This window comes from Pantherophis guttatus, chromosome 6 (assembly GCF_059756535.1).
Source record: "Pantherophis guttatus breed Tessera chromosome 6, ASM5975653v1, whole genome shotgun sequence".
Lineage (NCBI taxonomy): Eukaryota > Metazoa > Chordata > Lepidosauria > Squamata > Colubridae > Pantherophis > Pantherophis guttatus.
Genome location: NC_142068.1, coordinates 4,899,361 through 4,926,275, shown reverse-complemented (window position 1 = coordinate 4,926,275; position 26,915 = coordinate 4,899,361). Strand labels below are relative to the sequence as shown.

General features: G+C 45.6%; 1 protein-coding gene across 1 annotated transcript in view; it reads left to right on the top strand.

The window, feature by feature from the left end:
* Nucleotides 1-18,119: 18,119 nt before the first annotated feature.
* Nucleotides 18,120-26,915, top strand: part of LOC117658614 (solute carrier family 12 member 9-like) — a 143,169-nt gene continuing 134,373 nt past the window's right edge. The window contains exon 1 of the mRNA XM_060684951.2: nt 18,120-18,579. Within this exon, the coding sequence (XP_060540934.2) occupies nt 18,393-18,579 (187 nt within the window). The 5' untranslated portion in view covers nt 18,120-18,392. The remainder of the gene's footprint in view (nt 18,580-26,915) is intronic.

The window sequence follows — 26,915 nt, the reverse complement described above, 5'->3', positions numbered from 1 at the left end:
TTTTATATGCACTGGGAAATTTTTTTAAAAATGCTTTATTGCGATATTCCCTTTATTTCGGTGGTCTGGAACTGAACTCGCAATATTTCTAAGGTATGTCTGTAATTTTTAATTTTGCTTTTTTGGTCTTTTAGAGCAGTGTTTCTCAACCTGGGCTACTTTAAGAGGTGTGGACTTCCATTCCCAGAATTCCCCCAGGTATGGACTTCAACTCCCAGAATTCCCTGGGTGAATTCTGGGAGTTGAAGTCCGCACCTCTTAAAGTGGCCCAGAACCGTTTTAGATTATTAGCTGTCCAATTCAGTAGCGTGTCATCTACAAATACGAACACATTTCCTCTACGTTTTAATTACTAAACAGTAATAAATACATCCAGGAGTATTCAGGACTGAACTGCGTGCCAACTTCCTTCATACCTTTGAGGAAGAACCACAAACAAGGACTCCAAAATGAAATCAATTAATTATCATGTCATCTAGATTGCTCAGAATCGTATCACATGGTACTCTATCAAAATGCTTTGCTGCAATGAAGATATATCATGCCTACTGCATTCCCACATTCCTTTAAGCAATTTATAATTTAATTTCTATTTATAATTCATTCATGTAAGATTTATCCTCTATAATTTGAGCATGCCAGATTTAGTCCCCTGATCCAGTTTCCAATACCTCCTTTTAAATTCAGCTTTTCCCTTGCAGACCAGGTTGGTCCAAAGGCCGTCACGACCTGCTGCTTCCCAGCCATTCTGCAATTCTCTTTAGCAATCATCAACTTGAGCAAAAACAATTTTCCATCTGAATTTTAGCACGTGCTTGGGCAAGAAAGAACAAAATCCATCATTTCTTTAGTTCAGCTCTTCTTCTGCAAGGCTTTTCAGCAGGTTGGGAGGTAACGTGTACCGATTTTCAGACATTTTGTTCTGACACAAACATTTTTGTATTTTTTTTAACAGATTAACAGAGTTGGAAGGGAACTTGAGGTCATCTAGTCCAACCCCCAGCCCAAGCAGGAGGGCCTACACCATTTCTGACAGATGGCTGTCCAGTCTCCTCTTGAAAGCTTCCAGTGGTGAAGCTCCCACAACTTCTGAGGGCAACTTCTGTTCCATGGGTTGATTGTTCTCAGAAAAGTTCTCCTTGTTTCCAGGTTGAATCTCTCCTTAATCAATTTCCATCCATTATTCCTTGTCTGGCCTTCAGGTGCTTTGGAAAATAGCTTGATCCCCCTCTTCTCTGGGGCAGCCCCTCAAATATTGGAAGACTGCTATCCTGTCTCCCCTGGTCCTTCTCTTAGACTAGCCATGTCTTCTGTCCATCCATGGTCCATCCATTGTTTCGTGGTATACCAGAATAACAGAGTTGGACCTTAGAGGTCATCTAGTCCAACCCCCCCAGCTCAAACAGGAGGACCTACAACATTTCTGACAGATGGCAGTCCAGTCTCTTCTTGAAAGCCTCCAGTGATGAAGCTCCCACAACTTCTGAAGGCAACTTCTGTTCCATCGGTTGATTGTTCTCACTGTCAGAAATTTTCTCCTCATTTCTAGGTTGAATCTCTCCTTGGTCAGTTTCCATCCATTATTCCTTGTCTGGCCTTCAGGTGCCTTGGAAAACAGTTTGACCCCCTCCTCTCTGTGGCAGCCCCTCAAATATTGGAAGACTGCTTTCATGTCTCCCCTGGTCCTTCTCTTCACTAGACCAGCCATGCCCAGTTCCTGCAATCATTCATCGTATCTTTTAGCCTCTAGTCCCCATATTATCTAATCTTCAGTGTAAAATTTTCAAAGAAAGCAAATGCTCTTACTTCTCTTTTTTTTCCGATTTCTGATATTTCCATGCATTAATTCATTGGAAAGCTTGGGGAACCTTACCCTGAGGTTCCCTGTACAGGTAGTCCTCGACTTATGGCCACAATTGAGCCCAACATTTACATTGTTAAGTGAGAGATTTGTCAAAGGGAGTTTCGCCTCGCTGTACGACCTTTCTTGCCTCAGTTGCTAAGTGAATCACCACAGTTGTTAAAAGTTAGTAACATGGTTGTTGAGTCCGTCTGGCTTCCCCATTGACCTGGCTTCTCAGAAAGTCCGCAAAAGGGGATCACATGATCTCAGGACTACCTGTATATGTTTACCTCTCTTTTGTCATGTTCTCATTGTACGCTAAATAAGAATAGAATAGAATAGAATAGAATAGAATAGAATAGAATAGAATAGAATAGAATAGAATGAAGAATTAAAGTAGAGTGGAATGGAATGGAACGGAACGGAACGGAACGGAACAGAACAGAACAGAACAGAACAGAATATAGAAAATGAATGGAATGGAATAGAATGGAATGGAATGGAATAGACTAGAATAGACTAGACTAAACTAGACTAGACTAGATTAGAATAGACTAGACTAGAATAGAATAGAATATAGAAAATGAATGGAATGGAATGGAATGGAATGGAATGGAATGGAATGGACTGGACTGGACTGGACTGGACTAGACTAGAATAGAATAGAATAGAATAGAATAGAATAGAATAGAATAGAATAGAATAGAATGAAGAATTAGAGTAGAGTGGAATGGAATGGAATGGAATGGAATAGAATAGAATAGAATAGAATAGAATAGAATAGAATAGAATAGAATAGAATAGAATAGAATAGAATAGAATATAGAAAATGAATGGAATAGAATGGAATGGAATGGAATGGAATGGAATGGAATAGACTAGACTAGACTAGACTAGAATAGAAATAGAAAATGGAGTGGAATGGAAAGAACGGAATGGAATGGAACAGAACAGAACAGAACAGAACAGAACAGAACAGAATTCTTTATTAGCCAAGTGTGATTGGACACACAAGGAATTTGTCTTCGGTGCATAAGCTCTCTGTATACATGAAAGATATAAGTGATAAATCATGATGGTAGTCCTCAAAAATAATAACAATGAAATCATAATAATGATTCTGATAGAGCACAGCATCCGATTCCAGCGGGTTAATGAAAAAAGGGATTTATTTGGGGGATCACAAGATGTGCAGCTTTCCATCCCGTTCCTGGCGGTTGCTAGGGGACAAAATTGTGTGAGCTGTGGAGGTATCGGCCGGGCCTAGACTTCCCAAGGCCTACCCCAACTCTGCTTAATGACTATGCTCTGCTTAATGACATGCCTGGCTGCTTAACGGCCACAAGGGGCAGAGCAAAGATTGTGATAGTTAGACAGGCCTCGCTTAACGACCGTCATGACTTACAACCATAATCCTGGGCTGCCTCGTGGTTGTAAGCCAAGGACTATCTCTGTACCAAACCTGATTTTTTTTTTCTGAACTTGGGAAGATCATCCAATTTAAATACCTGCATGAGGATAATCACTTTTCCTCAAGCTATATTTTATGAGGCCTAAGATTTATTTTTATTGCACTAGAAGAGACGGGTTTTTTACGCGCCGAGTCAAAACAAACGTATTTCTACCTGATTACAGAAGTATTTATTCCATCACAGGACATCATTTCCACACACTAGTCTGGAAAGAAAAAAGTTACTTTAAGCCGGAGCCAGATTATAATTGAATGAGTCAAAAGTTTTAAAATGTCACACGATTTGTTATTGGTTTTGCTGCAGGAGATAAGAGCAATGGCCCAAGCAGGTCAGTTAGTACAGACCAGGCGTCTCTCTAAATTTAGAATAGAATAAAACAGGAAGGGATCTTGGAGGTCTTCTAGTCTAACCCCCTGCTCAAGCAGGAAACCCTATACCCATGATGGTGAACCTATGGCACGCGTGTCACAGGTGGCACATAAAGCCATATCTGTGGGCACGCGAGCGTTGCCCTAGCTCAGCTCCAGTGCGCGTGTGCGTGCTGGACAGCTGATTTTCGAGCCTTCCGGGCCCACTGGAAGTCAGGAAACTGGCCATTTCTGGCCTCCGGGGAGCCTCCGGGGGGGGGAGGCCGTTTTCACCCTCCCCAGGCTCCAAGAAAGCCTCTGGAGCCTGGGGAGGGCGAAAAACAGGCCTTCCAGGCCCACCGGAAGTCAGGAAACTGGCCATTTCTGGCCTCCGGAAGCCTCCGGGGGGGGGTGGGGGGAGGCCGTTTTCACCCTCCCCAGGCTCCAAGAAAGCCTCTGGAGCCTGGGGAGGGCGAAAAACGGGCCTTCCAGGCCCACCGGAAGTCGGGAAACTGGCCATTTCTAGCCTCCGGGGAGCCTCCGGGGAGGTGGGGGAAGGTCATTTTCGCCCTCCCCAAGCTCCAAGAAAGCCTCTGGAGCCTGGGGAGGGCGAAAAACGGGCCTTCCAGGCCCACCGGAAGTCGGGAAACTGGCCATTTCTAGCCTCCGGGGAGCCTCCGGGGGGGTGGGGAAGGCCGTTTTCACCCTCCCCAGGCTCCAAGAAAGCCTCTGGAGCCTGAGGAGAGCGAAAAAAGGGCCTTCCAGGCCCACCGGAAGTCAAGAAACTGGCCATTTCTGGCCTCCGGGGGGGTGGGGGAAGGCTGTTTTCACCCTTCCCAGGCTCCAAGAAAGCCTCTGGAGCCTGGGGAGGGCGAAAAACGGACCTACTGGGCCTACTGGTGATCTTTTTGCCGTCGCGTGCCAAAAGCAGGGGGAACACGGGGGAGGTCGCGCATGCATGCACATGGGATTGGGCATGGGTGGGGTATTAAATTATGGGTGTGGGCACACACGCGTGCGACCCCCTCCACACACACACACCGCTTTTGGTACGCAACGGCAAAAAAGGTTAGCCATCCCTGCCCTATACCATTTCAGACAAGTGACTGTCCAGTCTCTTCTTCTTAAAAACCTCCAGGGATGAATGTCAAGGGAGCTTCTCAGTCATCCAGGTGATGGTTGTCCCAAAGGTGCTTTTTCAAGAGGCAACTGGACTTCCTTTGTTTTTGTTTGAAGACTTTTCGCTTCTCAGCCAAGAAGCTTCTTCAATACCAGCATTGGAGCATTCACAATTTCTGGTGGCAAGCTGTTCCACTGGTGAATTGTTCTCGCCGTCTGGAAATTCCTCCTTAGTTCTAGGTTGCTTCTCTCCTTGATTAGTTTCCACCCATTGCTTTTTGTCCTGCCTTCAGGTGCTTTGGAGAATAATTTGACCTATTTTTTTTTTCGTGGCAGCTTCTTAGATATTAGAAGCAGTAGTGGGTTCCAACCGGTGTTACTATCGGTGTCAGGTTTCGAGGTCGTCTCAAATAAATTACATTTCAAACAAAGTCTTTGAAGAAAACTCCCCACGACATTCAAAGTCCGACTCCATCGTAGCCAACACTGACTTCCAGACCCAAAACCCTCCCTTTCCGTTCCCCACTCCCCTGCACTCATTGGCCATCTTCCAAATCACTCTGCCCCTAATCTACTGTTCCAGCTCAAAGGAATTTCCCCCCTCCCATCCCTCTCCTAGGGCAGTGATGGCTAACCTTTTTGCCATTGTGCACCAAAAGTGTGTGGGGGGGAGCACAGGGGGTTGCGTGTGCGTGTGCCCACACCCATAATTCAATGCGCCCCGTCCCCCCGCGCTTCCTCCGCTTTTGGCAGGGTGGGCCTGGTAGGCCTGTTTTTCGCCCTCCCCCGGCTCCAGAGGCTTTCTTGGAGCCTGGGGAGGGCAAAAATGGCCCTCCCCACACCCCTGGAGGTCTTCCAGAGGCTGGAAATGGCCCGTTTCCCAACTTCCGGTGGGACTGGAAGGCCTGTTTTTCGCCCTTCCCAGGTTCCAGAGGCTTTCTAGGAGCCCGAGGAGGGCAAAAATGGCCTTCTCCACCCCCTGGAGGCCCTCCTGAGGCCGGAAACTGCCCATTTCCCGACTTCCAGTGGATCCGGAAGGCCTGAAAATGGCTGGTGCGCGCACGTGCGCTGGAGCTGAGCTAAGGCAACGCTCACGTGCCCATAGATATGGCTCTGCGTGCCACCTGTGGCACACGTGCCATCGGTTCACCATCACAGTCCTAGGGGATATTATCTCCAGGGAAAATAAGTAGGTGAAAAGTCAAACGTCCCTTTCCAGACGCCTCCGCTTCTCCTTCTTATGTCAGCCACTAGAGTAATTGCAGTTTGAAGTGCTGACAACCGGTTCTCTTCGGGCACGCGCTTTGCGCGCATGTGTGGAAGTTCCTGCGCACTCTCATTTGCAAACCAGTAGCGAAGGTAAGTGAATATTACCCCTGCCAGAAGCCCATCAAAAGATACTTATGCTCAGTGCCCATCTTTAAAACCCTTGCAAAGGGAGCCATAAGTGTCTGGTTCTTCGCACTACACGGAGCCCTCGACTTACGACAGTCCATTTAGCGACCATTAACAAAGTTACAACAGCACTGAAAAATGTGACTTAGGACCGTTTTTACACCTACGAGACCTTTGCAGCATCCCCATGGTCACGTGATCAAACTTCAGATGCTCGGCAACCGGCATGTACTGATGGCGGTTGCGATGTCCTGGGGTTTCGTGATTCCCCTTTTGCGACCTTCCGATAAACCAAAATCCACGGGGAAGTCAGAGTCACTTAACGACCAGGTTGTTAACTGATCGACTGCGGTGATTCACTTTCACAAACGTGGCAAGAAAGGTCGTAAAAAGGTTGGCAAAACTCACTGAAGAGCAAAAAACGTGGGGCTCCATTGCGGTCATAAGTCAAGGACTACCTGGATTTGGTTCCCCAGGAGCAGGGGTGAAATGCTCCCAGTTTAGACCAGATCGCCCGATCCGGTAGCGATGGAGGCAGGTGGTTCGGAGAACCGGTAACAAAAATCCCTGCCTTCCCCCCCCTCCCATGCCTAGCTGAGCTGTGCGATCATCAGAGGCTTTTTTTTTTACTTTTAAAAGCATTTTTTCTACAACCTCTTCGGCCGAAAAAATGCTTTTAAAAGTTTAAAAAAAAAAGCCTCTGATGATCGTGCGGCTCAGCTGGGATCGTCAGAGGCTTTTCAAAGCATTTTTTTCTGCAACCTCTTCAGCTGAAGAGGCTGTATAAAAAATAAATGCCTTTCAAAGCCTCTGGTGATCCCAGCTGATTTGCCTGATCGTCAGAGGCTTCTAAAAGCATTTTTTTCTGCAACCTCTTAAGGTTGTAGAAAAAATGCTTTTAAAAGTAAAAAAAAAAGCCTCTGATGATCGTGTGGCTCAGCTGGGATCGTCAGAGGCTTCTAAAAGCATTTTTTTCTGCAACCTCTTAAGGTTGTAGAAAAAATGCTTTTAAAAGTAAAAAAAAAAGCCTCTGATGATCGTGCGGCTCAGCTGGGATCGTCAGAGGCTTCTAAAAGCATTTTTTTCTGCAACCTCTTAAGGTTGTAGAAAAAATGCTTTTAAAAGTAAAAAAAAAAAAGCCTCTTATGATCGTGTGGCTCAGCTGGGATCGTCAGAGGCTTCTAAAAGCATTTTTTTCTGCAACCTCTTAAGGTTGTAGAAAAAATGCTTTTAAAAGTAAAAAAAAAAAAGCCTCTGATGATCGTGCGGCTCAGCTGGGATCGTCAGAGGCTTTTAAAAGCATTTTTTTCTGCAACCTCTTCAGCCGAAGAGGCTGTAGAAAAAATAAATAACCTTTCAAAGCCTCTGGCGATCCCAGCTGATTTGCCTGATCGTCAGAGGCTTCTAAAAGCATTTTTTTCTGTAACCTCTTAAGATTGTAGAAAAAATGCTTTTAAAAGTAAAAAAAAAAAAAAGTTGGCCATGATCACCCAGTCACATTACCACCCCCACCCCCACTAAGCCACGCCCACACAACCGGTATTAACAAATTTTAGATTTCACCCTTGCCCAGGAGTTAAAGGACCAGCTCAGAGATTAACATCTGGGCGGTGCACTCTGCTAATTAGAAACCAAATTGCTTCATCGGATAATGTGAGTAAGGCAGGTGGATTTTGACCGGCTCCAAAGGAAATACTTAATGGCTTTCAAAAGTAGAGTTTAAGTCAACGTGTAATTTCCTCCTGCGTGTGTGAAGTGTGATGCAGTTGAGTTGGCGGATAAAAATTGCAGTCTACCGGTAGTCCTCGGCTTACAACTGTTCATTTAGTGACTGTTTGGTGATTTAGTGACTTTAGTTGAGAACTACCTGTATTTATTTTGTACAGGTTAGGCCTCGTTTTACAACTGTTCATTCAAAGTTACAACAGTGCTGAAATAACAATGACCATTTCTCAACAGTTACAAGCTTTGTAGCCTCCCCACCATCACGTGATTAGAATTCAGATGCTTGGCGACTGGTTCGCACTTATGACGTGATCCCTTTTTGCGACCGTCCGGCAAGGAAAGTCAACAGGGAAGCCAAGTTCACTTAACAACCAGGTTACTAACTGATCAACTGCGGTGATTCACTTAACAACTATGGCAAGGAAGGTCGCGAAATGGGCCAAAGCTCACTTAACAAATGTCTCACTTAACAAGGGAAATGTTGGGCTCAGTTGTGGCTGCCTGTATTGTTCTATAGGTTCATCTTTTTCTTGGATTTCAGCATGGCTGCTGGGGAATTCTGGGAATTGAAGTCCACGCAGCTTTAAGTTGCCACGGTTGAGAAATACCAGGTTGACCCATTCAGGAAACCAGATTTGTATGGTTTGAAAGACAGTCCAGTCTTTCCCCCACAATCCATGGCTGCCCACGTTTTTTACGACAACAATTCAATTCAATACCCTTCAATTAATTAAGTATAAAGTGTATTTTAACCCGTGGAATATTCACAGGGGTATTGCCAGCCTTCTACAGGGAGTCCTTGACTTGCAACCATTCATTTAGTGACTTGGCTAGTGACCTACACTTGGCTAGTAGGGTGTTTTTTTTATTTTATTTTAAGAATTAGGCTATTGTCTGAATCTAATTGTTGTGGTCTGCTAGCAGCCTGCGGAGCTGGCAGCGGAGTCGGACAGTGAGGAGGCTGGGGAGGAACATGGGTGAGTCCTGGAGTCTGGGGAAGGCTCGGACAAGGGCTCTACGTCGGAGGCAGAGATGGGGCCAGGGCCATCGGGGAGTGATGCGCTGACTCCAGTGATGCGCTGACTCCAGAGTCTCCAGAGTCAGACAGCAGAGAGGCAGAGGAACAGGAGGAGCCTGTTCCTAGTGCGTGCATGCACAGAGCTGCCAGAAGGCAAGAACAGTTAAAACAAAAGGGACAACTTGGGAGTAAGGCCTGGAGATGATTGGCCCCTCCCATAAGGCTTAAAAGAGGAACAAAGGCACGTGGGCTCTTTCCAGGAAAGCAACGTTGTTAATTCTGTTCCCAGTCAGCATCTCTGTTTGATTCTGGACTCTGTGGGGCTTTGCCAAGTAGGTCTTTGGCAGCGTGTCAAGGGAGATAAAGGTTGGTGATTATCCCGAAGGACTTTTTGCAACTAATTGGGACTCAGCTGTGAATGAACGTAATTCACAGCTGTTGCAATAAAAGAGGGTTTGGGGACTACTCGTGTGTTTTAATGACTCAGGAAGCCTAGGTCACAACATCAGTCCATGGGTTCAAAGTTATGTGTAAATACATGGCATGAATCCAGAAAAAAAGGAGTTAATTCACAACCGGGTTAAGGTGTTGTGTGAATACCGCCGATATCATTGGATGGGGAAGTTGAAAGGTAAGTAGAGAGTAGTGTACAGGCAGGCCTCGACTTACAACAGTTCGTTTAGTGACCATTCAAACCATTCAGCGTTGAAAAAAGGGACTTATAACCATTGCCGCATCCCTATAATCACATGATCAAAATTCAGACGCTTGATAACAGTCATATTTATGATGGTTGCAATGTCCTGGGGTCACATCAGGGGTGAAATGCCACCGGTTCGGGCCAGTTCGTTTGAACCGGTAGTAAAAAAAAAAGTTCCGATGATCAGCTGAGTGACGCGCGATCGTCAGAACTTTTTTTTTTTTTTACTTTTTTAGTATTTTTTTACTACCGGTTCTCTGGAACTGGTAGTTAAAAATGCTTTAAAAAGTAAAAAAAAAAAAGTTCCGACGATCGCGCGTCATTCAGCTGATCATCAGAACTTTTGTTTTTTTTACTTTTTAGGCATTTTTTTACTACCGTTTCTGGCGAATAGGTAGTAAAAAATGCTTTAAAAAAGTAAAAAAAAAGGCTCAGAAGCTGTGCCGCACGATCACCGGAGCCTTTTTTTTACCCTTTTAAAAGCATTTTTTTTTAAATTACCGGTTCTGGCGAATAGGTAGTAAAAAAAATGCTTTTAAAAAGTTTTAAAAAGGTTCTGAAGATCGCGTGGCACAGCTGCGATCGTCGGAGCCTTGTTTTTACTTTTTTAAAGCATTTTTTACTACCTATTCACCGGAACCGGTAGTAAAAAAAATGCTTTTAAAAAGTTTTTTAAAGGTTCCAATGCGCACTACAGCTGATCACCCTTCCCCGCGCTGTTCTACTTACCTTCCCAAGCCTCCTTTTGGCGCGCAGCTTGCGTTTGGTATGCACTGTGGATGCAGGTCCGCAGCACGCATTTGGCGCATATGGCCAAATGCCATGATTTGGCGAATCTCTTGATCGGGATTCCCTGTGCACAGTCACTCATGCCCTCGTCACCTCTCGCCTTGACTACTGCAACGCTCTCTACATGGGGCTCCCCTTGAGGAGCACCCGGAGGCTCCAGCTGGTCCAGAACGCAGCAGCGCGGGTAGTGACGGGAGCAGCATGGCGCTCCCATGTAACACCGCTCCTGCGCGAGCTGCACTGGCTCCTGGTGGTCTTCCGGGTGCGCTTCAAGGTGTTGGTCATCATCTTTAAAGCGCTCCATGGCATAGGGCCTAGCTATCTTCGAGACCGCCTGCTGCTACCGACGACCTCCCAGCGACCCATGCGCTCCCACAGAGAGGGCCTCCTCGGGGTGCCATCAGCCAAACAGTGCAGGCTGGTGACCCCCAGGGGGAGGGCCTTCTCTGTGGGGGCACCCACCCTCTGGAATCAGTTGCCCCCAGAGATAAGGAGAATCCAAGACCTCGGTGCCTTCCGTCGTGCCCTTAAAACCCATTTTTTCAAGCAAGCCGGGCTGGTTTAAGAAGAAATTTTTAAATGTTTTAATTGGTAGTGAGTTTTAATTGGGCCAAATTTATATATCTTTTCATTGTTTTTTAATATTTGTACTGCATGTTTTTTAATTCTGGCTGTACACCGCCCTGAGTCCTCAGGGAGAAGGGCGGTATAGAAATTCAATAATAAATAAATAAATAAATAAATAAATAAATAAATGTGCAGCCAGCGAACCAGTAATAAACCAGTTCAGATTTCACCACCACTGGGTCACAAGATTTCCTTTTGCAACCTTCTGACAAGTAAGGTCAATTGGGGGAAGCCAAATTCACTTAACAACGGTGTTCCTAGCTTATCAACGGCGGTGATTCACTTAACAACGGTGCCAAGCAAGATGGGGCACAACTCACTTAGCAACGGTCTCGCGTAGCAATGGACATTTTGGGCTCAGTTGTGGTCGTAAGTCGAGGACTGCCTGTAATGTGCTTTTGAATGTTGCAATTGTTGTTGTGGTGCCTTCAGAAGGTTGCGGCTTGCCAGCTCTGCCCTGTGACTCATTCCTGGATGCCTGCAAGACACGTAGCTTTGACATGTTGCGTTGCGTCCCGGGTGTTGTTAGGGAAGTTGGAAAGTCACAAATTTGGCACCTCCGCCAGAGGAAGAGGCAGACAGGCTGACAGCATGGAGGGGTCAAGAGTTCCGACTTGGCTCCTTCTGGTACAGGTAGTCCTCGACATACAACAGTTCGCTTAGTGACCGTTCAAAGTTACATCAGAATGTATGAAATTATTTAAATATCTTTTAAGACTTCCTGCCAATATTGGAGCCAAAATTTTATAATCTGCATTTAGCAGGGAAATAGGCCTATAATTTTTGATTGGTTGTGGGTCATAAAGGACTTATGAACCGTTTTTCACACTTATGACCGTTGCAGCATCCCCCATGGGTCATGTGATTTACATTCGGCTGCTGGGCAACTGACTCACACTTATGACGGTCGCAGTGTCCCGAGGTCATTGCGACCTTCTTACAAGCAAAGTCCACGGAGAAGCCAGGCTCACTTAACAACCGTATTGCTAACTGAACAACCGGAGGGGTTCGCTTAACGAATGTGGCGAGAAAAGCCGTCAAATGGGGCGAAACTCACTTCTCACTTAGCAATATAAATCTCATAAATTCATAAAGCTGAATTGTGCTCGTAAAATTGAGGGCCACCTGTATTATTCGCTGCTGAATAATTTTTGAATGGATTAAGGCAGGGGGTCTCCAAACTTGGGAACTTTAAGACTTGTGGACTTCAACACCCAGAATTGCCCAGGCAGCTGGCTGGGGAATTCTGGGAGTTGAAGTCCACAAGTCTTAAAGTTGCTAAATTTGGAGAACCTGGCACAGGGAGCCAGGAGAAGATAGGGGATTCCCTCCCCCCAATTGAAAATCACCTATAGCCGTGAAAATCCCCTATGGCTGTGATGGCGAACCTATGGCACGTGTGCCACAAGTGGCACGGGTAGCCATATCAGTGGGCACGTGAGCTCAGCTCCATTTTCGGGCCTTGTGGGCCCACCAGAAGTAGGGAAACAGGTTGTTTCCTGCCTCTGGAGAACCTCGGGGAGGGTGGTGTGGGGAAGGCCCATTTTTTGCTCTCCCCAGCCTCCAGAGCCTTTCTAGGAGTCTGGGGAGGACGAAAACAGCCTTCTCCAACTCCCCTGGAGGCCTCCGGTGGGGTGGGAAAGGCTGTTTTCGCCCTCCCCATACTCCTAGAAAGGCTCTGGAGAGCAAAAAACGGGCCTACCATGCCATTGCGTGCCAAGAGCGGGGGGAGTGCAGGGGGGGGGGTTTCACGCATGCGCGGGGGCAGGGCACATAGAATTATGGGTGTGGGCACGCACACAACCCCCCCTCCCCGCTCCTGGCACGCGATGGCCTCTGGGGCAGGAGAGTCCCTTTGTTAATTGAGAATCTGTTTTCCGTTTCTCTCTTAATCCTACTTTATAATAAAAGCTGCTTCTGGATTGGGGAGAAACGGCGGTGATCGATTGACCACAAATTCAGCCTCATGTTTATGTCGTTAAGTGAGATGTTTGTAAAGTGAATTTTGCCCCATTTTACGACCTTTCTTGCCACCGTTGTTAAGTGAATCACTGCAGTTGATAAGTTAGGAACACAGTTGTTAAGTGAATCTGGCTTCCCCATGGACTTTGCTTGTCAGAAGGTCTCAAAAGGGCTGCAACGGTCATAAGTATGAACCAGTGGCCAAGTGTATGAATTTTGATCGCACGATCATGGGGATGCTGCAACGGTCATAAGTGTGAAAAACGGTGGTGAGTCACTTTTTTCAGTGCCGTTGTAACTTTGAATGGTCACTAAATGAACTGTTGTAAGTCGCGGCCTACTTGGACAAAATAAATACAGGAAGTTCTCAATTTATGGCCATTATGGAGCCTGCCCATTATGGTTGAAAGTCATAACTGTCGCAAAGTGGGGCATCATGTGACCAGACCCAATTTTATGACTTTTCTTTGTAGTCGTCATTAAGTGAATGCCAAGGTTATTAAGTAAATGCCAAGGTCGTTAAGTGAACCGATTGTTTTCTATGGAGTGTTTTTCTCGAAGCGAATGCTAGTTTTCAGCAAAAATGGAAATTATGGTCATGTGACTACAGCAAATCGGTGTAAATGTGGTTTGTTTGCTGAGTGGCTGAAATGCGGTCATGTGACCACTGGCGAGGGCAGCCATTGGTTGTAGCATTTGGGCGGACCGTCATAAGTTTGAACAGCCGCTAAGCGTTCTAAGGTCGCTAAGCAACTGTACACGTAGTCCTCGACTTACAACAGTTCATTTAGTGAACTTTCGAAGTTGCAAAAGCACTGAAAAATTGTGACTTATGGCCATTTTTCACAGTTATGACCTTTGCAGCAGCATCTCCGTGGACATGGGATCAAAATTCAGATGCTTGGCCACTGCTTCATGTCATGACCGCTGCCTGTCCTGGCTCTTTTCAAATGGACTACACCGCCTATCTTCCCCTGCCTGGTCACCAGAAGCCGGGGAAGATGCATTTTTCTGTTCCAGCTCATCCTTTGGAGAAAATCCTTCCCTGCTTGGCTCAAATTCAGGTCGAGCCCTTTAAATAATAAAGGCAACATTAGTATTAGTTAGAAGACCAATTATTAATTTTATAGCTTTTTCCTACCGCGAAGGAGAACGGAAGATCCCTGGGAGAATTTGCAGGCTGGACGGGGAGCTTTTATTGCCACTCTGATCCCGACTGCCTTTTTTAATTGCTTTTAAACATTTTATGTTCCTCATCTTGGTAGGGGTCCCCAGCGGTTGGTCTGGCTGAAAAAGCTTGTTTAATCTGGAGACAGACCCCCCCCCCAAAAAGGCAGTGTAAAACTAATCCATCCTTTTCTAGCTTTCTAGCTGGACTACGGATGCCATCGTTCCCAGCCGGGATGAACAGAGTAGAGCTCTGCAGGTAGCGACCGAGAAGGGGTGAGTTAAGAAAAAAAGTGAAAAAGCAGCTATTTCAAACTCAGTTAACTGCTTTCACCCAACATGCTAATCTTAATTACTTTTTTATTTTCTGAATCAATTCGAACCAGCCCAGTTAGTGGTCTGATATATTGAGCTCAGCTAGGAAATGTTTTTGATAAGATTAACCGGGAACCTAATTAAACAATCATAGTTCAGGAAATGACACCAGAGGTCATCTAGCCCAACCCCTAATCCAAAATTTCTCAACCTGGATTAACTTCAAGATGGACTTCAAACTTCCAGCTTGGGGAACTCTGGGAGTTGAAGTCCACCCATCCAGACGTTGCCCAGGTTGAGAAACACTGAACAGGTAGTCCTCGACTTATGACCATTCACTTAACTTAGTGACCGTTCAAAGTTACAATGGATCTGAAAAAAGTGACTTAGGATCTTTTTTCACACTTGTGACCATTGCAGCATCCCCTTGATCGCACGATCAAAACTCAGACACTTGGCAAATGGTTCATATTTATGACGGATGCAGCATCCTGGGGTCATGTGATCTTTTGTGACCTGACAAGCAAAGTGAACTGGGAAGCCAGATTCACTTAACAACTATGGGACTAACTTAACAACCTTAACAACTGTGGTGAGAAAGATTGTGAAATTGGGGGGGGGAACTCACTTCTCGCTTAGCAACCGGAGTTTGGGGCTCAACTGTGGCCATAAGTCAAGGACTAGCTAGGGTGGGTCAAATTTTTCAACTTTCACTTTCCAAACATTAGTACAGGGGTGCTCAAAAATTGTGACATGCCTTGGGGATTGTAAAGATACTTTGGTTACTTTAATATAACTGAGATTTGCATTTTGTTTGTTTCGTGGTATACCAGAATAACAGAGTTGGACCTTGTAGGTCATCTAGTCCAACCCTCCACCGAAGCAGGAGACCTTATGCCATTTCTGACCGATGGCAGTCCAGTCTCTTCTTGAAAGCCTCCAGTGATGAAGCTCCCACAACTTCCGGCAACTTCTGTTCCATGGGTTGATTGCTCTCACTGCCAGAAAATTCCTCCTCATTTTTAGGTTGAATCTCTCCTTGATCAGTTCCCATCCATTATTCCTTGTCTGGCCTTCGGGTGCTTTGGAAAATAGGCTGACCCCCTCCTCTCTGAGGCAGGCCCTCCAATATTGGAAGATGCTATCCTGTCTCCCCTGGTCCTTCTCTTCACTAGACCAGCCATGTTTTATGTCCATCCATGGTTCAATTCAGGTGTCTTTCTTTCTTTCTTTCTTTCTTTCTTTCTTTCTTTCTTTCTTTCTTTCTTTCTTTCTCTCTCTCTCTCTCTCTCTCTCTCTCTCTCTCTCTCTCTCTCTTTCTTTCTTTCCCTCCCTTCCACCTTCCTTCCCTCCCTCCCTCCCTCCCTCCCTCCTTCCTTCCTTCCTTTTGCTTTGGAAAATAGCTTGATCCCCTCCTCTCTGGGGCAGCCTCTCAAATATTGGAAGACTGCTCTCATGTCCCCCCTGGTCCTTCTCTTCACTAGACTAGCCATGTCTTCTGTCCATCCATGGTTCACTCAGATATCTTTCTTTCTTTCTTTCTTTCTCTTTCTTTCTTTCTTTTTCTTCTTCTTCTTTCTTCCTTTCTTTCTTCCTTCCTTCCTTCCTTTCTCTCTCGCTTTCTTTCTTTCTTTTCTTTCTTTCTTCCTTCCATCCTTCCAAGGTCGGTAAAATGAGGACCCAGATTGTTGGGGACAAGAGGCTGACTCTGTCAACCGCTTAGAGAGAGCTGTAATAGCACTGTGAAGCGGTATATAAGTCTAAGTGCTATTTCTTTTCCTTCCTTCCTTCCTTCCTTCCTTCCTTTGGAAAATAGCTTGACCCCCTCCTCTCTGTGACAGACCCTCAAATATTGGAAGATGCTATCATGCCCCACCCCCTGGTCCTTCTCTTCTCTATAGACTAGCCATGCCCAATTCCTGCAACCATTCTCTTTTTTAATGCAGAAGGCCTATAGAAAAAGCCACTTTTTTCTCAGTGCGGTTGTAACTTCAAACAGTCACTAAAAAACGAAGGGTTCTAAGTCGAGGACTACCTGTAAGAGGGGTGGGGGGCAGTGGTGAAATCCAAATATTTTTACTACTGGTTCTGTGGGCATGGCTTGGTGGGCATGGTGTGGCTTGGTGGGCGTGGCAGGGGAAGGATTCTGCAAAATCCCCATTCCCTCCCCACTGGAGGGGAAGGATTCTGCAAAATCCCCATTCCTACCCCACTCCAGGGGAAGGATTCTGCAAAAATCCCCATTCCCTCCCCACTCCAGGGGGAAGGATATTGCCAAATCCCCATTCCCTCCCCACTCCAGGGGAAGGATTCCCCAAAATCCCCATTCCCTCCCCACTCCAGGGGGAAGGATATTGCAAAAATCCCCATTCCCTCCCCACTCCAGGTGGAAGGATATTGCAAAATCCCCATTCCCACCCCACTCCAGGAGGAAGGATTCTGCAAAAATCCCCATTCCCTCCCCACTCCAGGGGGAAGGATATTGCAAAATCTCCATTCCCACCCTGCTCTGGAGCCAGCCAGAGGTGGCATTTGCTGGTTTCTTTCTTTCTTTCTTTCTTTCTTTCTTTCTTTCTTTCTTTCTTTCTTTCTCTTTCTTTCTTTCTTTCTTTCTTTCTTTCTTTCTTTCTTCCTTCCTTCCTTCTCTTTCTTTCTTTCTTTCTTCCCTCCCTCCTTCTTTCTTCCTTCCTTCCTCCTTCCTTCTTTCTTCCTTCCTTCCCTCCCTCCTTCCTTCTTCCTTCCTTCCTTCCTTCCTTCCTTCCTTCCTTCCTTCTTTCTTCCCTCCCTCCCTCCCTCCCTCCCTCCCTTCTTTCTTTCTTTCTTTCTTTCTTTCTTTCTTTCTTTCTTTCTTTCTTTCTTTCTTTCTTTCTTTCTTTCTTTCTTTCTCTTTCTCTTTCTTTCTTTCTTTCTTTCTTTCTTTCTTCCTTCCTTCCTTCCTTCTCTTTCTTTCTTTCTTCCCTCCCTCCTTCTTTCTTCCTTCCTTCCTCCTTCCTTCTTTCTTCCTTCCTTCCCTCCTTCCTTCCTTCCTTCCTTCCTTCCTTCCTTCTTTCTTCCCTCCCTCCCTCCCTCCCTCCCTCCCTCCCTCCCTCCTTCCTTCCTTCCTTTCTTTCTTTCTTTCTTTCTTTCTTTCTTTCTTTCTTTCTTTCTTTCTTCCTTCCTTCCTTCCTTCCTTCCTTCCTTCCTTCCTTCTCTTTCTTTCTTTCTTTCTTTCTTTCTTTCTTTCTTTCTTTTTTATACCGCCCCCTCTCCCGAAAGACTCGGGGCGGTGAACAGCCAAAATTAAAAAAAAAAAAAAACATACAATATAAACATTAAAATACTATAAAAACGAAATTAAATTTATCTTTGGCTTTCCCCCCCCCCATTGAAAACCCCTTACCCATCAAATTCCCCAACTAAAAGATTTTGAACCCAGCCCGGCTTGCTGAAATAAACAAGTTCTCCCAACTGCTCAAAATTTCCACTACCGGTTCGTCAGAACCGGTAGCGCTGGATTTCACCCCTGGTGGTGGTGGTGGTGTTGTGGGGGGAAACCCCATTGTTGCCTACACCCAACTCTTCCTTGCGCTTCGCTTCCCGGCTCACAGTCCAGCAGCCCAACCCAGCCAGCCAGCCTGCCGTGGGAACGCGCCCACTTTTCGCAACTTCGCTTCTTCCACCGGAGTCGTCTGAACGGAGCGGGGCTTTCCAGGCAGAGCTCAAACCCGGCCGGTGCTTCGCTCTTTTTTTTTTTTGCCTCCAGCCGGACAAGCGCTCGGGGTTGAGCCGGGACAAGGAGGCGGGGATCGGGGCTGGCCGGGAGGGCGGTGCGTCCGGGGAAAGGCCGGGCTGCGGAGAGGCCGGTTCGCAATCGGAGCGGTCGTTGTGCGCGCAACCAGCAGCAGCAGCACCAGCGGCGGCGGAGGAGGGGATCATGCCCGGCCGTCGGAGCGGCGGCGGCCTGTCGGAGCGGAGCCCGTTGCTGGCTTACCGGCTTTGCAGCAGCTCGTCGCTGGAGCCGGACGAAGCGGCCCCGACGTCCCGCAAGCTCTCCACTTTCCTGGGCGTCGTGGTGCCCACTTTGCTCTCCATGTTCAGCGTGGTGCTTTTCCTCCGCTTGGGTGAGCCAGCAAGGGAGCCCAGCCCAGCCCAGCCCAGCCCAGGGAGGAAAGCCAAAGTCCCGGGGAGAGAGAGACAGAGAGACCCCAGCCCGCCTCGCCCCCCGACCACCACTCCACTCCACCCCGGGAAGCGGGAGCCCAGCCTGGAAAGGCAGCCAGAATTGCGCGCTTGGGAACTCCTGGGAGCCTCGGGGATGGTTTTCCTTTTTGGGGTTTTTTTCGGCTGGGCACCGACCGAGGCAGGGCGGGACGGGTTGCGCTGGTTGAAGCGGGTCGTGGGAATGATGCATGTTGGTTATCCTGGGTCTGGGTGTGTGTTGGGGATGGGGGGAGAGAGAAATCGGCGTGTTGTATGTGAATGGAGCCTGGTTCTCTTTGGGAAGGAAAGTTCAGCCTTTCTGGTGAATTCAGCAGCCTGGGAAATAAAGTTTAAACGTGTCGTGTGAATGCAGCCTGGTTTCGCCTGGAAGGAAAAGGAAAGCGTGTTGTGTGAATTCAGCCTGGAAATAAACTTAAATTGTGTCTGTGAAAGTAAAAAGCGTGTCCTGTAAATACAGCTGGGTTAGGCTGGAAAAATAATTCAGCCTGTCTGTGTGAATGTGGCCTGGTTATCCTGGAAGGAAGGGGCAAAAGTTAAGCACTTTGTGTGAATGGAGCCTGGTTCTCTTTTGGAAGGAAAGTTCAGCCTTTCTGGTGAATTCAGCAGCCTGGGAAATAAAGTTTAAACGTGTGGTGTGAATGCGGCCTGGTTTCTCCTGGAAGGAAAGTTGTAATTCATGTGAATACAGCTTGGTTATCCTGGGGGCAAAAGTTAAGCACTTTGTGTGAATGAGGCTTGGTTATCCTGGAAGGAAAGTTAAACATGTTGTGTGAATGAGGCCTGGTTCTCTTTGGGAAGGAAAGTTCAGCGTTTCTTGTGAATTCAGCCTGGGAAATAAAGTTAATTTGTGCCTGTGAAAGTAAAAAACGTGTCCTGTAAATACAGCTGGGTTAGGCTGGAAAAACAATTCAGCGTGTTGGTTCTCCTGGAAGGAACGTTGTATTCGTGTGAACACAGCTTGGTGATCCTGGGGAAAAAAGTTAACCGCTTTGTGTGAATGAAGCCTGGTTGTCCTGGAAGGAAAGTTAAATATGTCGTGTGAATGCGGCCTGGTTTCGCCTGGAAGGAAAGTTGTAATTCGTGTGAATACAGCTTGGTGATCCTGGGGGGCCAAAGTTAAGCACTTTGTGTGAATGCGGCCTGGTTATCTTTGGGAAGGAAAGTTCAGCCTTTCTTGTGAATTCAGCCTGGAAATAAAGTTAAATTGTGTCTGTGAATGCAGCCTGGTTCTCCTGGAAGGAAAGTTCAGCTATTTGTGTGAATGAAGTTTAGTTAGGCAGGAAAAAAAATAACCCAGTGGGTCATCTGAATGTGGCCTGGTTATCCTGGAAGGAAAGTTAAGTGTTTCCTGTGAATTCAGCTTGGTTATGCTGGAAAAATAACCCAATCGTGTGAATGCAGCCTGGTTATCCTGGGGGGCGAAAGTGAAGCTTTGGTGTGGCTTGGTTATCCTGGGGAGGGGGGGGGAAGAGGAGTTAAGTGTGCTGTGGGAATGCACCCTCACTGGTTATCCTGGAAGGAAAATTAAGCTTTGGTGTGGCTTGGTTATCCTGGGGAGGGGGGAGTTAAGTGTACTGTGGGAATGCGGCCTGGTTATCTTGGAAGGACAGTTCAGCGATCTGTGTGAATGCAGTTTGGTGATGCTGGAAAAAATAATTCAGTGGGTCGTGTGAATGCGGCCTGGTTATCCTGGGGAGGTTGGGGGGGGGGTAGAAGTAACCGTAATTGTGCTGTGGGAATTCACCCTCACTGGTTCTCCTGGAAGGAAAGTTGAGCGTTTCGTGTGAATGCCACTCGGTTATCTTGGAAGGAAAGTTAAACATGTTGTGTGAATGCAGCCTGGTTATCCTGGAAAAAAAGTTAAACACGTTGTGTGAGTGCGGACTGGTTATCTTGGAAGGAAAGTTAAGCTGTCATGTGAATACAGCTTGGTTATCCTGGAGTGGGGGAAAAAAAAAATCAGCGTGTCATGTGAATGCAGCCTGATTTTCCTGGAAGGAAAGTTAGGTGGGTTGTGTGAATGCAGCCCAGTTTCTTTGCAAAGAAAGAGGAAGTTCTGGGATGCGATAAAAGAGTTGGTGATTCAGATATTCACCCTTTGGCCTTTGCTAAGTGGTTTTCGGATAAACCGAGAATGAACTTTCTGATATTGGCCATCTAGGTAGCCACATCATCCTGGTTTGTTGGGCAGGGTGGTTTTAAAGAATATCAAAGTAAGTCGGTAAAGAGGTAGAGTTACAAATGCCGGCTGGGGAATTCTGGGAGTTGAAGTCCACAGGTCTTCAAGTGGCCAGGATTGGAAAAAAAAACATTATCCTAAAGGCCTTGGAGTCTAGGATTAAAGCGACACCCAAATCCTGGCTAATAAATAAAAATCCTTGGCCTTTGGAAAAGCGGCTAACCTTGCCAAGATTGTCAGCCGATCCTCCGATTTAAGCTTGAGAGGGTTAAGGGAATTATTAATAATAAATTAATTATTTATTTTTATTTTATTTTTTTATTTTTATTTTATTTTTATATGCTGCCCTTCTCCGGAGACTCAGGCCGGCTTACAATGCGTTAATCAATAGCCTTCATACTTTTGTATATTTTATACAAAGTCAGTTTATTGCCCCCACAAACCGGGTGCTCATTTTACCCACCTTAGAAAGGATGGAAGGCTGAGTCGACCTTGAGCCTGGTGAGAATTGAACTCGCAGTAATTGCAGGCAGCTGGATGTTAAATGCTGCCTTAGTAGGAGGCATTAGCCTCCTACACCACTCAGGCTTCTAGCCAGTTTACAGCAAAATTTTATTTTCCAAGCATTTTCCCTGCCTTTGGCAAACAGATAAGTCAGAGAGAAAGTTAAAGGATAAACCCCGATCCCTGAGAAGCTAGATTTCCAAAAACGGACGATGTTTGTTCGGGAAGGCAGTGGATAGGATTGCTCCTAGGTACAATTTTCCCATTTTCAGGATATAAGTCAGACAGTGGCGTATTTAGAATTGAGTAATATTTTACCTTCAGGGTGCCGTGTCTCACACTGACTTATAATTAACTCGGGTTATTAACATAATCACTTCGTTCTTGAAATGGCCTGACTGAATAGCTACATAATTTTAAGACAGCCAGGGGTTGGACTAAATCAGGGGTGCCTTTTATCAGGTTCGCCTGATCCGCCAGTTGCGTCCCTTTCTGGATCGGGACGCCTTGCACATGGTCACTCATGCCCTAGTCACCTCCCGTCTGGACTACTACATGGGGCTCCCCTTGAAAAGCACCTGGAGGCTCCAACTGGTCCAGAATGTAGCCGCGCGGGTGATTATGGGCGCAGCTCGTTGCGCCCATGTAACACCTCTCCTACGCGAGCTGCACTGGCTCCCGGTGGTCTTCCGGGTGCGATTCAAGGTGTTAGTTATCACCTTTAAAGCGCTCCATGACTTAGGACCTGGGTACCTACGAGACCGTCTTTTGCCGCCAATAGCCTCCCACCGACCAGTTCGTTCTCGCAGGGAGGGACTACTCAGGGTACCGTCAGTCAAATTATGTCGACTGGCGACTCCCAGGGGGAGGGCCTTCTCTGTGGGGGCTCCAACCCTTTGGAATGAACTGCCCCCGGAGATACGGAATATCCCTGATCTCCGTGCTTTCCGCCGTGCCCTCAAGACCCTGATGTTCCAACAGGCGGGGCTAAACATACAAACATGTGAATGATTTTTTAAATGTTATCTAATTCTGGGTTTTATTTAATTGACCAAACTAAGTAATAATTTTAATTAGCAATTTTATGATGTTTGTGTATCTATATTTTTCTTGACTGTATACCGCCTTGAGTCCTACGGGAGAAAGGCGGTATAGAAATATAATAAATATATACATACATACATACATACATACATACATACATATTTAAATACATAAATAAATAAATGTGGCTCTTTGGGTCCTCTGCTGTGGTTCCCTGTCAGGTGATCCCACCACTGGCTGGTCCTGCCCCTTGCCCTCCCCTCCCAGTCACACCTGGCCTGAGAAGGTAAGGGCGACGGCCAGGGATGGAGAAGCGATCAGGGCAGAGACAGAGAGATACAGAGAGAGGGGGAGAGAGAGGGAGGGAGGGGAGAGAGAGATATGTCAAAAGGATTTTGTGGTTCCCGGTGTTTTTTAACAACTGGTTCTCTGCCCTAATGACCGGCTGGGTAGGCGTGGCTAGGGGGTGTCATGTGACCGGTGGAAGTGAGTGACATCGAGTTGGCCACGCCCACCCAGGTTTTGTGGTTCCCGGTGGTTTTTTTTCTGCAGGAAACGGGTCCAAATGACTCTTTGAGTATTTAAGATTGCAGACCCCTGGACTAAATGATCTCCAAGATCCCTTCCAATTATACCTTTGGCGAATATTAGAGGGCCTTTAAATCAGCCGGCCCTTGCCCCAAATGCAAATACTCTTATTCTTTCAACTAGCTTGGGGTTTCATTCACACAACATGTTTAACCTGGCTACTGAATTAACCCATATTCTACAATGCCTCAATGCTTAACCAAGTAATTAAGTGAGGGTCATTATTCCACTACATCGCAAAACAACAACAATAACAACAAGCCCCAAACCCGTCTGTCAGATCGACATTAGGATATTGTACAGGTAGTCCTCGATTTACACCAGTTCATTTAGTGACCGAAGTTACAACAGCATCGAAAAAAATGACCTATGACCTTTTTTTCCCACACTTAACGACCGTAGCGGGCATTTCCGTGGTCACTTGATCAAAATTCGGAGAATTGTATTTATGTATTTATGACAGTTGCAATGTCCCCTTTTGCGACCTTCGGATAAGCAAACTCAATCGGGGAAGCCAGCTTCACTTAACAACCGTGTTACTAAATTAACAAGTTGCTGTGATTCACTCATTTAACAGCTGCCTGGCTTAGCAACTGAAAGTTTGGGCTGAATTGTGACTGTAAGTTGTGGGCTACCTGTGATCGGTCACACAACAACAACCCTGTGAGGTGGGCAGGCCTGAGAGAGGGGGGGGGCGGGTGTTTGGCCCCAGGTTACTTTAGGCTTCAGTACCCAAAGGAGGATGATCTCAGGTCCTTGATTTACAACCATTTGAAGTTACAATAGCGCTGAAAACAACCCAACTCTTGCTTAGCAACAGAAATTCTGGTCCCAAATGTGGTCGTACATCGAGGACTATCTGTACATCCTAAGTCTTAGAGATCCAGTTTGGTCCAATGGTTAAGACACAAGGCTAAAAAGCAAGAGATCATGAGTTCAAGATCCACCTTAGGCACGAGTCCCAGCTGGGTGACTTTGGGCCAATCACCAGGAGACGGTGAGTTCTAGTTCTGCCTTAGGTATGAAATCCGGTAGGGTGACTTTGGACCAGTCCCTTTCTCTCAGAGCAGGGCGCACCTCACAGGATTGTTGTTGTGGGGAAAATAGGAGGAAGGTGCGTTGGATATGTTCACCACCTTGGCTTATTTGTAAAAATAATGAAGGCGGGATATAAGTAGATAAAATAAGTGAAATAAAAAATAAAATCACCCCATGGAACAAAAATTATTTCTTGGTAACAATAAGCAAATAAATAAAACAAAGAAATAAAATCTCCCCATGGAACAAAATAGTTTAATGGAAAATGAACGAACGAATGAATGGATAGATGGATGGATAGATAGATAGATAAATAGAATGATAGATAGATAGATAGATAGATAGATAGATAGATAGATAGATAGATAGATAGAAGTAGGAGTGTGGGAAGTAGGAGAAGGAAGCTCCAGATTCTATTCTTTGGAATGGAATTTTTTTTCATTGGTGTTGATTAGAAGGTCAGCTTGCAGCTTGGCTCACTTGCTTGAGCTCTCTGATGTAATTTGCTCAGCCAACATTATCTTTTTTTTCTTCTTCTTCTTTTCAGTCTTTGCTGATTAATGTGTATTGCTTGCACACGGCACACGACATGATAGTCTAAGGATTTAGGAATTTTGGCTTTTTCTCTGTCGAATTCTCTGCGTTTTTTTTTTTCACTTTTTGTCAAAGTTTTTTTGTGGGGGTGGATTTGGCCGTGTTTGCTCTGGGATTGCTTTCTGTTCCTTCTTTTCGCGGTTTCAAGAGGCTCTAGGTTCTCCTTTTCTGAATGCAGCGTCAGCCTCACACAACCTCTTCAAAGGATTTGCTGAAAGTTAATTCAACTTGATGCTAAGTTTGGAATTTTGCATTCTTAGCTGTTCCGTTTTCACTGGAAAAACCTCAAGTTTCTCTAACTTTTGCGAAAAGAGTTAGGTGAGCACGGAATAGCCAGGGAAATACCAAAAGCGGAGAATTGTTTTCAGAGGCTTTCCCCTTGTTTTCTTCCCCTCTCAGAAATAAAATTTATTATTTGAAATAAATGCAGGTAGTCCTCCACTTACGACAGTTCGTTTAGTGACCGAAGTTATGACGGCATGGGGAAAAAAGTGTGTTTCAGACTTAGGACCTTTGCAGCATCCTCAGGATCAAAACTCAGACGTTTGACAACGGGTTCATATTTACGACGGTCCTAAATGGGGCAAAATCCACTGAACAAACAGCAACAAACATTTGGGACTCAATTGTGGTCGTAAATCGAGGATTACCTGTAATACAGGTTGGCCGTAACACATACCGATTAGAGAATTTCAGGTTTCTTTATTTCAAATCTGATTTATAAAGCTAAGCAGAGTTTTCAGCTTTTTCTTCCCTCTGAAGTCTCATTCTAGTCGTTTGATTCTTTAATTCATATATTTACAGGGGTTTTCTACAAAATTGCATTTGCTTGTGCCACCTTCTGAGTGTTGTTTTGTGGTTCCGGGTTAATCTATAACTCCTATGATTGCTTAATTTTGGTTTTTTTTTAAGATTGGCAAAGTATTACTGCTGGCTGTGATTTCCAGCAGATGAAAAACCATAAATTAGGAACAAAGTTGATGTAAATGATGTAAATGATTTAGTCACGCTGTTCGTTGCACAACTAGTTTTTATTTTCCGTTACACTTTCTGTTTCATTTGAAATGTGATTCTGAGCACTTTTGATAGGAAGAAACTGAATTCAACAAGGTTCTACCTGGGCATTGTGCACAGGTAGTCCCTCAACGTGCAACCTTGTTCATTTAGTGACCGTTCAAAGTTACAGTTTTTTCACACTTACGACCTTTGTAGCAGCCCCCAGGGTCATGTGATCAAAATTCAGACACTTGGCCATTGGTTCATACTTATGACTGTTGCCGTGTCCCAGCAAAGTCAATGGGGAAGCCGGATTCACTTAACAACTGCGTTGCTCACTTATCAACTGCAGTGAGATTCACTTAACAACCGTGGCAAGAAAGGTCGTAAAACGGGGCAAAACTCACTCAGCAACTGTCTCAGTTAAAAACAGATATTTTGGACTCAATTGTGGTCATAAGTTTTTTTTTTGTAAAGTTTTTTTTTATTTTTTAAACACACAAACAAACAAACAATACAGCTTTTCCGAACAGAATATTGGCCCGGTCTTAAATTTGTACAGATTTTTTGTTCATCTTTAACACAATTTTATATGTTCAATTTTTATCATAGTATTTATTCTCTCTAATTTTAAGAAACCAACGTTACCCTTCATCTTAACTTCTCATCCTAATATGATTCAATTTTTCTTTTCCCTCCCTAAAATTTGAACCCCTAAATTTAAATTCACACAACATAGTGCAATTATTTCCTTAAATTCTCTTTTCATTATTTTTTTTTTCATTTTATTTAATTTGTATACCGCCCTACTCCCGAAGGACTCAGGGCGGTGAACAGGCACAGGATAAAACACATAGAATACAAAAATTTAAGAGCAGAAGTAAAATCGAATTAAATCAATTTAGCCCAAGACAAATTTAAAACCCCAGGTTAAGAACAAATTAAAATTTACATTAAAATTGACATTAAAAAGAGAATGGGAGAGGTTAGGCCAGACCAGCCTGGTGAAATAAAAAGGTCTTGAGAGTGCGGCGGAAGGGGCGTAGATCCGGGATCCTCCGTATCTCTGGGGGGAGCTCGTTCCAGATAGTAGGTGCCCCCACAGAGAAGGCTCTCCCCCTGGGGACCGCCAGCCAACATTGTTTGGCCGACGGCACCCGGAGGAGTCCCTCTCTGAGAGCGTACCGGCCAGTGGGAGGCCATTTGCGGCAGCAGGCAGTCCCGTAAATAACCAGGCTATTGCTTAACGCATTGTAAGCCGCCCTGAGTCTCCGGAGAAGGGCGGCATATAAA